Raw genomic sequence first — 13966 nt, 5'->3', positions numbered from 1 at the left:
TGACGTCATAATACATATTTACGGAAGTGAAAATGGCCATTTTTAAAACACAGACCCAGGTAGGTTTTTATTGATCTTTGAGGCAACATTTCTCAAACCAAAAGCATAGTCACTGAGGCAATGGTTATACAAACATTCTCTATATATACAAAAATATGTGGACACCCCGTCAAATTAGTGGATTTGGCTAGTTCAGCCACACCCGTTGCTGACAGGTGTATACAATCGTAAAATCGAGCACACCGTCATGCATCTCCATAGACAAACATTGGCAGTATAATGGCCTTACTGAAGATCTAGCTCAGTGACTTTCAACGTGGCACTGTCACAGGATGCCAATTTTCCAACAAGTCGGTTTGTCAAATTTCTGCCCTGCTAGAGCTTCCCCGGTCAACTGTAAGTGCTGTTATTGTGAAGTGGAAACATCTAGGAGCAACAACGGCTCAGCCATGAATTGATAGGCCAAACAAGCTCGGGAACGGGACTAGCGAGTGTTGAAGTGCGAAGTGCGTAAAAATCATCTGTCCTCAGTTACAACACTCACTACCAAGTTCCAAATTGCCTCTGGAAACAACATCAGCACAAAAACTGTTTGTCGGGAGCTTCATGAAATGGGTTTCCATGGCCGGCAGCCGCACACAAGCCTAAGATCACCATGCACAATGCCAAGCGTCGGCTGGAGAGGTGTAAAGCTCACCCCAATTGGAATCTGGAGCAGTGGAAACGCGTTTTTCTGGAGTGATGAATCACACTTCACCATATGGCAGTCCGACGGATGAATCTTGGTTTGGCGAATGCCAGGAGAACGCTACCTGCCCCAATGCATAGTGGCAAATGTAAAGTTTGGTGGAGGAGGAATAATGGTCTGTGGCTGTTTTTCATGGTTTGGGCTAAGCCCTTAGTTCCAGGGAAATCTTAACGCTACAGCATACAATTACATTCTAGACAATTCTGTGCTTCCAACTTTGTAGCAACAGTTGGGGAAGGCCCTTTCCTGTTTCAGAATGACAATGCCCCCGTGCACAAAGCGAGGTCCATACAGAAATGGTTTGTCAAGATCGGTGTGGAAGAACTTGAAAGGCCTGCACAGAACCCAGACCTAAACCCCATTCAACACCTTTGGGATGAATTGGAACGCCGACTGCGAGCCAAGCCTAATTGCCCAACATCACTGACCGACCTCACTAAAGCTCGTGGCTGAATGGAAGCAAGTCCCTGCAGCATGTTCCAACATCTAGTGGAAAGCCTTCCTAGAAGAGTGGAGGCTGTTATAGCAGCAAAGGGGGGACTAACTCTATATTAATGCCCATCATTTTGGAATGAGATGTTCGACGAGCAGGTGTCCAGATACTTTTGGTCATGTAGTGTATGTTGTGAGCAACTATGTTGTTAGCAAACTCGAGGACCCTACCTTGCACTGTTGTATAATTAAGAGGGAGAAATTACTTCTTTTTTTTTTTTTAAGTACTCGTACAACCCTGTTAATGAATGACATTAAGGTCCTGCCTCTGTCACATACAGACCAATGTGGGCATCCATAAAAAGTGTCTATGAAAGTTAACTCAGACATATTTGATTGACAGAGAAATGAACTTGACTGTGACTTGGGGCATGATTTAATTAAGCAATAAGGCACGAGAGGGTGTGGTATATGGCCAATATACTATGGCTAAGGGCTATTCTTAAGCACGACGCAACGCGGAGAGCCTGGATACAGCCCTTAGCCGTGGTATATTGGCCATATACCACAAACCCGAGGTGCCTTATTGCTATTATAAACTGGTTATCAACGTAATTAGAGCAGTAAAAATAAAAGTTTTGTGATACCCGTGTTATACAGTCTGATATACCACGGCTGTCAACCAGCCAGTTCCTAATGAGCTTTATACAGACAGGGGCTTCCCTTAACAACTGTACTATTCATAGAGTAAATCATCTAAGTCAGGGAAGACCCTGTTTCTTAACACCATCCAGCTTTACCGATCAGTGACCGTGATAAATGGAGATGCATCACTGTGGTTAGGACTCCCCCTGTAAAGCTTACCATAATGTCATCGCCTGACTTACGGCAAATAATGAACTTCATCTAGACAAGGACCACCAACATTAAATCCCCAGGTTGTTGATGAGAGAGGTCAAAGGAGAATGGCAGGAAACTTGCAAGCTAACAGGCGGTCCACAAACAGGCAAATAATGGAGCAGTACAACAGTGGTGTATAGGATGGCATCTCGGAATGCACAACTCGTCGGTCCTTGTCACGGATGGGCTAGTGCAGCAGATGACCACACAGGTCCCACTCCTAACACTGGACAATTGAGGAGTGGAAAAACATCACCTGGTCCGACGAATTCCGGTTCCTGTTCCGTCATGCTGATGGCAGTCAGGATTTGGCGTAAGCGGCATTAATCCATGGTCTCATCCTGCCTGGTGTTAATGGTAGCAGGCTGGTGGTGGTGGTGTAATAGTGTGAGGAATGTTTTCCTGGCACACGTTAGGTCCCTTGATACTAATTGAGCAATGTTTGAATGCCACACCTTGTAGAATCCGTGCCCCAAAGAAGTCAGGCTGTCCTGGAGACAAAGGGGGGTCTGACCCAGTACTAGATGGGTGTACCTAACAAACTGGCCACTGACTGTATAGTGACAGGACATATTTTTTGGGGGAGGGGGGTCTTTAAGATAACAAATTTGCCCTGGAATCGCTGTTTCGTGTGTGAAAATAGCTGTGCAGTGAAAGGAGAGTGTGGAGAGTGTGCATCCTTCAGAGTGTACACTAATCCCTCCTCCAGGAGAGGGCCGTGCGGTGCTCGCCTCTCATTGTCCTCTCTAATCCTGTGCATTCACAGATCCCAAATCATGTTAGCTGCGTATTATGCAAGCAGGCGTTTGTTCCCCCGTCTGTCAATGCAGGGATTGGTTGACAGACGCTGAAGGGGGCTTCAACCTTTAGGGGAACAGGCAGAAATAGATTCCTCTGATGCATGTCACACCTATTCACTCAGCTCTGGCTGGCACCACAGTGACAGGCATTTTTGATGGCGCCTTAACCTGGGGTCCATTCATATTTGGAATGTTTGTTGATGTAGCCAGCAGCATACCACCCTGCATACCACTGCTGGCTTGCTTCTGAAGCTAAGCAGGGTTGGTTCTGGTCAGTCCCTGGATGAGAGACCAGATGCTGCTGGAAGTGGTGTTGGAGGGCCAGTAGGAGGCACTCTTTCCTCTGGTCTAAAAAATATCCCAATTCCCCAGGGCAGTGATTGGGGACATTGCCCTGTGTAGGGTGCAGTCTTTCGGATGGGACGTTAAACGGGTGTCCTGACTCTCTGCGGTCATTAAAAGATCCCATGGCACTTATTGTAAGAGTAGGGGTGTTAACCCCGGTGTCCTGGCTAAATTCCCAATCTGACCATCAGTCACCTAATAATCCCCAGTTTACAATTGGCTCATTCATCCCCTCCTCTCCCCTGTAACTATTCCCCAGGTCTTTGCTGCAAATGAGAATGTGTTCTCAGTCAACTTACCTGGTAAAATAACAAAAAAATAAAAATGAAAGTAAGATTTGTGAGTAGAGGAGTCATATACAAGGGTTAATAACCAGCCCATTAGAGGACAAAGAACTTACCTAAAGCAATATAAACCATGATAAATTATCTATTCATGTAAACTGGCTGTCTTTTTACTTAATTGCAGCCACCCAGATGCCCCTCACCTGATCAACAAGCATTTTCTTCATGGCAGCACTTTTAGTCCCCCCAGTGACCAGCTTGTCCAGAACCTTGTACCAGCTACCTATTGCAGGGCCCTGGGGTTGAAAAAAGAACAATCAGGATACTTCACACAGATTCATCATGAAAAGACTGATGGCGTAACAGCAGGAATCAATCATGAAAAATTATTATGCTTTCAGAACATTCCGGAAACAAATATGTTAGACAACAACAGGGTTGGTGTCAATTCAAATTGAAGTCAAAAAGGCACACACACACACACACACACACACACACACACACACACACACACACACACACACACACACACACACACACTGTGGTGAGGCACAATAATAGAGTTTCTCAGCTTTCTGTCATGTCAGTCATGTCACCGAGTCTGTGAGAAGGAGTGTTTGAGAGGGAACATCTGTGTGTGGCGTGTCTAGGAACCTTGGTGCTGTGAGCTGGCCTTGGGTGGTCCTTGGGTCAAATCAAATTAAATCAAATTGTATTTGTCACATGTGCCGAATACAACAGGTGAAGAAGACCTTACAGTGAAATGCTTACTTACAAGCCCTTAACCAACAATGCAGTTTTTAGAAAAATAAGTGTTAATAAAAAAATAAAAAATAAAAGTAATAAATAATTAAAGAGAAGCAGTAAAATAACGGTAGCGAAGCTATATACAGGTAGTACCGGTAGAGTCAATATGTGGGGGCACGAGGTCGAGGTAATTGAGGTAATATCTACACTACCAGTCAAAAGTTTGAGAACACCAACTCATTCAAGGGTTTTTTCTTTATTTTTACTATTTTCTACATTGTAGAATAACCGTGAAGACATCAAAACTATGAAATAACACATATGGAATCATGTAATAACCAAAAAAGTGTTAAACAAAACAAAATATATTTTATATGAGATTCTTCAAAGTAGCCACCCTTTTCCTTGATGACAGTTTAGCACATACCCCAACCATAAGCCATGGATTACAGGCAACGGCCGTACTGAGCTAAAGGCTAGAGCTGCCGCTTTCAAGGAGTGGGACACTAATCTGGATGCTTATAAGAAATACCGCTATGACCTCCCACGAGGCATCAAACAGGCAAAGCATCAATACAGGACTGAGATCAAATCCAACTACGACGGATCTGACGCTTTTCGGATGTGGCAGGGCTTGCAAACTATCACAGATTACAAAGGGAAAAATAGCAGGGAGCTTCCCAGGGACCCAAGCTAACCAGAAGAGCTAAATGCCTTCTATGCTCGCTTCGAGGCAAGCAACATTGAACCATGCATAAGAGCACCAGCTGTTCCATACGACTGTGATAACGATCTCCGTAGCCGACATGAATAATACCTTTAAACAGGTTAACATTCACAAAGCTGCAGGCAAGTGTCTTCACTGACATTTTCACCCTCTCCGTGACCCAGTCTGTAATACTTACATTTCAAGCAGACCACCATAGTCCCTGTGCCAACATAGTCCCAAAAACGCCAAGGTAACCTGTAGCCAAGGTAAACTAAATGACTATCGCCCCATAGCACTCACATCTGTAGCCATGAAATGCTCACATACGCTGCTACTGCTTATTATCTATCTTGTTACCAAGTCTTTATTTCTAGTTATATGTACATATCTACTTCAATTACCTTGTACCCCTACACATTGACTCGGTACTGGTACAGTGCATTCGGGAAGTATTCAGACGCTTGAATTTTTCCACAATTTGTTAGGTTACAGCCTTATTCTAAAATGTTTTAAATAAAACATTTTCCTCATCAATCTATACACAATACCCCATAATGACAAAGTGAAAACACCTTATTTGTTTTTTATTGTTATTTGATGTTTTATTGTTTCATGTAATTTGTACTTGTGTCAGAGCAAAAACATGCCATGAGGTCGAAGGAATTGTCCGTAGAGCTCAGAGACAGGATTGTGTTGAGGCACAGATCTGGGGAAGAGTACCAAAACATTTCTGCAGCATTGAAGCTCCCCAAGAACACAGTGGCCTGGAATAAGTTTGGAACCACCAAGACTCTTCCTAGACCTGGCCACCCGGCCAAACTGAGCAATCGAGGGAGAAGGGCCTTGGTCAGGGAGGTGACCAAGAACCCGATGGTCACGCTGACAGAGCTCTAGAGTTCCTCTGTGGAGATAGGAGAACCCTCCAGAAGAATAACCATCTCTGCAGCACTCCAATCAGGCCTTTATGGTAGAGTGGCCAGACGGAAGCCACTCCTCAGTAAAAGGCACATGACAGCCCCCTTGGAGTTTTCCAAAAGGCACCTAAAGGACTCTCAGACTATTAGAAACAAGATTCTCTGGTCTTATGAAATCAAGATTGAACTCTATGGCCTGAATGCCAAGCGTCACTTCTGGAGGTAACCTGGCATCATCCGTACGGTGAAGCATGGTGGTGGTGGTGGCAGCATCATGCTGTGGGGATGTTTTTCAGCGGCAGGGACTGGGAGACTAGTCAGGATCGAGGGAAAGATGAACAGAACAAAGTACAGAGAGATCCTTGATGAAAACCTACTCCAGAGCGCTCAAGACCTCAGACTGGGGCGAAAGTTCACCTTCCAACAGGACAACGACCCTAAGCACACAGCCAAGACAACGCAGGAGTGGCTTTGGGTCAAGTCTCTGAATGTCTTTGAGTGGCCGGACTTGAACCCGATCGAACATCTCTGGCGAGATGTGAAAATAGCTGTGCAGCAACGCTACCCATCCAACCTGACAGAGCTTGAGAGGATCTGCAGAGAAGAATGGGAGAAACTCCCCAAATACTGGTGTGCCAAGCTTGTAGCATCATACCAAAGAAAACTCAAGGCTGTAATCGCTCAAGGCTGTAAGGGTCTGAATATTTATGTAAATGTGATATTCAGGTTTTTTATTTTGAATGAATTAGCAAAAATATCTAAAAACCTGTTTTTGCTTTGTATTGTGTATAGATTGATGACGGACGGACAATGTAATTCATTTTAGAATAAGGCTGGAACCTAACAACATGTGGGAAAAGTCAAGCGGTCTGAATATTTCTGAATGCAATGTATAGCCAAGACATCATTACTCATTGTGTATTTATTATTATGTGTAATTACTTTTCTATTATTTCTCTATTTTCTTTCTCTCTGCATTGCTGGGAAGGGTCCTTAATTAAGTAAGCATTTCACTGTTAGTCTACACCTGTTGTTTAAGAAACATGTGACAAAGCAAATGTGATTTGATTTGAGCCCACGCTTCCCAGCTGTTATCTCACTCCTTCAGAGACCTACTCATACCTACTTGTGGTGGCTGCTATTGACGCACAGTCACAGATCTGTTCCCATATAACAGCTGGCCATTGGAGTGTTTGTGACAGCACAATGATCCACTCCATTTAACATGACCACAAACAAACCTCCTCTCCCGTGTGTGTGTGTGTGTGTGTGTGTGTGTGTGTGTGTGTGTGTGTGTGTGTGTGTGTGTGTGTGTGTGTGTGTGTGTGTGTGTGTGTGTGAGAGAGAACAACCCAATATGCATGTGTGTAGTAAAAGTGAAGTCAAGACTGATACACTGGAACTAACCAGTCCTTTGAGGTTAGACAGTGAGTTAAAAGAGAAAAAGAGTGAGGAAGAGGAGGACTCACGACGAAGAAGAATCCGATGCTCATCATCTTGGCCGTCCGTGTCACGTTGTGATTGGCCAGACCCCGCCTCTCAAGCACCTGCTGGGAGATGACATCACCCACCCCCACCAGCGTGCCTGTAGGAGAGAGAGGGGAGAGAAAAGGGAGGGAGGTGAGAGGAAGTGAGCGAGAGTGAGTAACAGAGAAGATCATTGGGATGTGGTCATCTGCCGCTCTGTGCCAGCAGCCAGGGGACACGTGCTTAGACAGACACATGCCAACCTGTGATGGTGCCAACGACAGAAAAAGCAGTAGAAGCCCATTCAAAGACATCAGCCCCCATTAACCGTTAATACCCTGTACACCTACAGACCTTCACATGGTTCAAAGACAAGCTCCCCGCCTCTCTGCTTTACTGATAACATCAGACGTCACAACTGATGATTATCAAACATAATGTACCTAAAAAGAATCAACATTGACTCACCACATACACCACTACTGTTATAATTGTTTTAACGAGTGTACTATAATACATCTCTATGGTTTTGAGACCTAAATATACTGTAGTTACACTGGTGCAGAGGAATTGTTGTCTGGGCATTTGTCCTACTCTACACATGTCCACTCCTTACAAAGATTGTTACATTTACATTTGAGTTATTTCGCCTACGCTCTTCTTTATTCTGTATCAGCAAAAAACAACATTTTTACCACACATTTTTACCATATAGCATGCAGGCTTTTAGCATAGTTCCTTTCACAACCTTGATGGCTTACGTTACCCCTACTAGCTAACCACTAACCGCCTTGAAACACATCACTTATTATGAGTTCAGCACATCAGCATTTGTTTACTGTTACACAAAATCAAGATAAACCTTTACCCTCACAGTAGACACTGAAAGTCTATAACCAAACTGGCTAAAACTCTGTTGTTGGCCAATAGTAGGTACAGCTAGCCACATGCTTATCTGAGTGCTACTATTAACTAGCAGCAGTAAATCCAGGTAAATGGCTAACACAAACATTGGCTACCATGATATCCTGCAAGTTATAGCGGCCAATGAAGATCAGGCAATTCAGCAAAAATATAGACATACAGTGCCTTGCGAAAGTATTCGGCCCCCTTGAACTTTGCGACCTTTTGCCACATTTCAGGCTTCAAACATAAAGATATAAAACTGTATTTTTTTGTGAAGAATCAACAACAAGTGAGACACAATCATGAAGTGGAACGACATGTATTGGATATTTCAAACGTTTTTAACAAATCAAAAACTGAAAAATTGGGCGTGCAAAATTATTCAGTCCCTTTACTTTCAGTGCAGCAAACTCTCTCCAGAAGTTCAGTGAGGATCTCTGAATGATCCAATGTTGACCTAAATGACTAATGGTGATAAATACAATCCACCTGTGTGTAATCAAGTCTCCGTATAAATGCACCTGCACTGTGATAGTCTCAGAGGTCCGTTAAAAGCACAGAGAGCATCATGAAGAACAAGGAACACACCAGGCAGGTCCGAGATACTGTTGTGAAGAAGTTTAAAGCCGGATTTGGATACAAAAATATTTCCCAAGCTTTAAACATCCCAAGGAGCACTGTGCAAGCGATAATATTGAAATGGAAGGAGTATCAGACCACTGCAAATCTACCAAGACCTGGCCGTCCCTCTAAACTTTCAGCTCATACAAGGAGAAGACTGATCAGAGATGCAGCCAAGAGGCCCATGATCACTCTGGATGAACTGCAGAGATCTACAGCTGAGGTGGGAGACTCTGTCCATAGGACAACAATCAGTCGTATATTGCACAAATCTGGCCTTTATGGAAGAGTGGCAAGAAGAATGCCATTTCTTAAAGATATCCATAAAAAGTGTCGTTTAAAGTTTGCCACAAGCCACCTGGGAGACACACCAAACATGTGGAAGAAGGTGCTCTGGTCAGATGAAACCAAAATTGAACTTTTTGGCAACAATGCAAAACGTTATGTTTGGCGTAAAAGCAACACAGCTCATCACCCTGAACATACCATCCCAACTGTCAAACATGGTGGTGGCAGCATCATGGTTTGGGCCTGCTTTTCTTCAGCAGGGACAGGGAAGAAAATTGATGGGAAGATGGATGGAGCCAAATACAAGACCATTCTGGAAGAAAACCTGATGGAGTCTGCAAAGACCTGAGACTGGGAGATTTGACTGGGAGATTTGTCCAACAAGACAATGATCCAAAACATAAAGCAAAATCTACAATGGAATGGTTCAAAAATAAACATATCCAGGTGTTAGAATGGCCAAGTGAAAGTCCAGACCTGAATCCAATCGAGAATCTGTGGAAAGAACTGAAAACTGCTGTTCACAAATGCTCTCCATCCAACCTCACTGAGCTCGAGCTGTTTTGCAAGGAGGAATGGGAAAGAATTTCAGTCTCTCGATGTGCAAAACTGATAGAGACATACCCCAAGCGACTTACAGCTGTAATCGCAGCAAAAGGTGGAGCTACAAAGTATTAACTTAAGGGGGCTGAATAATTTTGCACGCCCAATTTTTCAGTTTTTGATTTGTTAAAAAAGTTTGAAATATCCAATAAATGTCGTTCGACTTCATGATTGTGTCCCACTTGTTGTTGATTCTTCACAAAAAAATACAGTTTTATATCTTTATGTTTGAATCCTGAAATGTGGCAAAAGGTCGCAAAGTTCAAGGGGGCCGAATACTTTCGCAAGGCACTGTACCTTGAAATAAACAATGACATTAATCCGATTGGCATTTCACCATTAATTTCCACAAAACGTGCAGTATTCTGTTGATGGAGTTGTTGCTTGCTAGCTAGCTTATTCCCAGCCATTGATCATGACTCTTAGATCCATTACATTACACATAAAAGTAATTGGACGAGGCCTCCCAAGTGACGCAGTGGTCTAAGGCACTGCATCGCAGTGCTTGTGGCATCACCACAGACCTGGGTTCGATCCCAGGCTGTTTCACAGCTGGCCGTGCTCAGGAGACCCATGAGGCGGTGCATAATTGGCCCAGCTTTGTGCAGGTTAGGGGCAGGCCGGCAGGGATATCCTTGTCCCATTGCACTCTAGCGACTCCTTGTGGAGGGCCCGGGAGCCTGCAAGCTGACTTCAGTTGCCAGCTGGATGGTGTTTCATCTGACACATTGGTGCAGCTGGTTTCCGGGTTAAGTGAGCAGTGTGTCAAGAAGCAGTGCGGCTTGCTTAGCAGGGTTGTGTTTTGGAGGATGCATGGCTCTCGACCTTTGCCTCTCCTGAGTCCATAGGGGAGTTGCAGCGATGGGACAAGACCGTAACTACTGTTTGTTGAGAGCCGTGACTGAACAAAAACATGCATCTCTTGCTGTACCGTATCTAGGCTGTTTCAGCCACTGCCTGTCACCAAGGTAGGCTCCACGCTCTTCTCAATTTACATCAACAACATAGCTCAGGCGGTAGGAAGCTCTCTCATCCATTTATATGCAGATTATACAGTCTTATACTCAGCTGGCCCCTGCCTGGATTTTGTGTTAAATGCTCTACAACAAAGCTTTCTTAGTGTCCAACAAGCTTTCTCTGCCCTTAACCTTGTTTTGAATACCTCCAAAACCTCTGAGGTTTTAGAGATTACTACCTCTGAGGGTTTAGAGCTTGAGGTAGTCACCTCATACAAGTACTTGGGAGTATGGCTAGACGGTACATGTCAGCACAGTGTACCACACATATCAAAGCTGCAGGCTAAAGTTAAATCGAGACTTGGTCTCTATCGTAATCATTCCTCTTTCACCCAAGCTGCCAAACTAACCCTGATTTAGATGACCAATTTATAGATCGGCAGGTAAGGGTGCTCTTGAGTAGCTTGATGTTCTTTACCATTCGGCCATCAGATTTGCCACCAATGCTCCTTATAGGACACATCACTGCACTCTATACTCCTCTGTAAACTGCTCATCTCTGTACACTCCCCTCTATCTGAGATATCTACTGCAGCCCTCATCCTTCACATACAACACCCATTCTGCCAGTCACATTCTGTTAAAGGTCCTCAAAAGCACACACATCCCTGGGTCGCTACCCTTTCAGTTCACTGCAGATAGCGACTGGAACGAGCTGCAACAAACACTCAAACTGGATAGTTTTATCTCAATCTCTTAATTCAAAGACTCAATCATGGACACTCTTACTGACAGTTTTGGCTCCTTTGTGTGATGTACTGTTGTCTCTACCTTCTTGCCCTTTGCACTGTTGTCTGTGCCCAATAATGTTTGTACTATGTTTTGTGCTGCTACCATGTTGTTGTTATGTTGCTACCATCCTGTGTTGTCATGTGTTGCTGCCTTGCAATGTTGTTGTCTTAGGTCTCTCTTTATATAGCGTTATGTGTTGTCTCTTGCCGTGATGTGTGTTTTGTCCTATATTGATTATTTATTTATTTAACATTTTTAATCCCCCGTCCATGCAGGAGGCCATATGCCTTTTGGTAGGCTGTCATTGTAAATACAAATTTGTTCTTAACTGACTTGCATATTTAAATAAAGGTTAAATAAAATAAAAAATCAATAAAATGAAATCTTTCATATCGGCGAGAAATAATTTTCAAAAAACAAAAGATTAAATTCTATCACACCTTTTATATGGTTAGGGTTCCCACACAACCATATTTCCAAGTTACAGAGCTTGTTTACAGAAAACAGACAGAAGACAGAGTGGACTACCTGTGCTAATTAGCTATCTGTCTCCGAACATCTGTGTGTAAACGGAAGACTGACGCCACAAACGTGTCGTCACTGGAAAATGCTATCGGTTGCAACTGTGTTAAAACAGGTTAAAACAGTCTACAGTACGTATTTTTATTATTTTATTATTTTGATGTGATATGAATGTAGTTGGATTTTTGTTTCTAGAACCTTACCATATTTAGATGGAGTATTTGGCTATTTTGGCTTCCAGACCCAATTCAGCCTTTAAACAGAACATGTAAGGTCATTGGACTAAGGAGTAACATTAGCCTCCTTTAGTACTATATTGGGCCAGCTTATTCCATTTTCAAACACCATGCTAGATCCGTGTGACTGGGACAGTTCATTTTGCATGGCCCGGTGCACTTAGAAAGCTGGCTATCTTCGTGTTTTATAATCTACTAGCGACATAACATGACAACTCTTTGGGCACTTTAGTACCTGCTTATCCGATTCACATCCATCACCGAAGCCGCCAGCCGTGGTGCTGTAAGTAACACCGGCGGCATCAGTGGAATTGGAGCCTACATTGATTGTGGCCAAAGAACCGATTTTTAGCTTCAGCTTCATGTTGAACCCACGCTTCCACTGTTAGTCACCGTTGTAATTGTATAAGTGAGGTCCGCATATGACTGAAGCTCCCCTGACCCAGTCTGCCCGAAAGCGGTAGGACTTCCTTCCCATCTAGCTACTCACATTTCGACTAAACACGCATGCCGGTAAACAGTGCACTCCCACCACCACCAGTTCTTCTCTTGCGCCAAACCCGCAATGTATTGTTGGTATATGAGTTTTTGATAAATGTCATTCAAATTGTGAAAACAGAAGTAAAATTTTAAGGGGGGATACATTTTTACAAAAATAACATTTAGATGGAATATCATCAATCTACGTTGTTAGATTTGTGGAAATATATTGTGCAACCTTCCCTTTAAGATAGCTAGGTGGGACAACCACATATCAATAAAGTAGATATCAGCAATGTCAGTGGGAAACAAAATTGTCAAGTGCGAGTGTTAGTTCATAAAAGGCAAGGGATTGACGGATTGAAATAACTTTTTTCGCCACTTGTATATCAGACAAGCAGGACTGATTTTTTCTACTTGTCCAAAGTACAAGCTCAAGTCGCTCGTCCCCCCCAAAATGAAATAATCTGTAACACCATGGGCCAAAACAATGACGTACATTTGTATTGTATCATGCAAGGAATTACTTATTATCACTGGTACTGACAACGGAAGACTGCTGGTCTCTGATCCCAAGTATTATATCTCCTGCCGTTGTGGCCTTGAGCAAGGCAAGGCCACAACGGCAGTCCTGCTGGTCCTGTAAAATACTGCACTGATAGGCTACTGTATAAAACAGTAAAAATATACAGTGAGTGCCAAAAGTATTGAGCCAGTGCCACATTTTTGGTTGTTTTGGCACTGTACTCCAGCACGTTGGATCTGAAATGATACCATGACTATGAGATAAAAATTCAGGCTGTCAACTTTAATTTGAGGGTATTTTCATCCATATCGGGTAAACTCCTTCGAAATTAGAGCACATTTTATAAATAGTCTCCCCATTTTAGGGGACCAAAAGTATTGGGACAAATTCACTTACATGTGTATTGAAGTAGTCAAAAGTTTAGTATTTGGTCCCATATTCCTAGCATGCAATGACTACTGTACATCAAGCTTGTGACTCTACAAACCTGTTGGATGCATTTGCTGTTTGTTTAGGTTTTGTTTCAGATTATTTTGTGCCCTATACAAATTCATAGTAAATAATGTATTGTGTCATTTTGGAGTTACTTTTATTGTAAATAAGAATAGAATATGTTTCTAAACACTTCTACATTCATGTGGATGCTACCGTGATTATGGATAATCCTGAATGAATCGTGAATAATGATGA

General features: G+C 43.1%; 1 protein-coding gene across 2 annotated transcripts in view; it reads right to left on the bottom strand.

The window, feature by feature from the left end:
- Positions 1-13966, bottom strand: part of mpv17 (mitochondrial inner membrane protein MPV17) — a 29570-nt gene that overhangs the window by 7138 nt on the left and 8466 nt on the right. For both annotated transcript variants that reach the window (XM_020454707.2, XM_031800903.1), the window contains 2 exons: positions 7349-7464; positions 3713-3805 (listed from right to left, as the gene is read on the bottom strand). In XM_020454707.2, the coding sequence (XP_020310296.1) occupies positions 3713-3805; positions 7349-7464 (209 nt within the window). The remainder of the gene's footprint in view (positions 1-3712; positions 3806-7348; positions 7465-13966) is intronic.

This window comes from Oncorhynchus kisutch, linkage group LG21 (assembly GCF_002021735.2).
Source record: "Oncorhynchus kisutch isolate 150728-3 linkage group LG21, Okis_V2, whole genome shotgun sequence".
Lineage (NCBI taxonomy): Eukaryota > Metazoa > Chordata > Actinopteri > Salmoniformes > Salmonidae > Oncorhynchus > Oncorhynchus kisutch.
The sequence above is the reverse complement of the archived record's forward strand: the minus strand, read 5'-3'. Positions and strand labels throughout refer to the sequence as shown.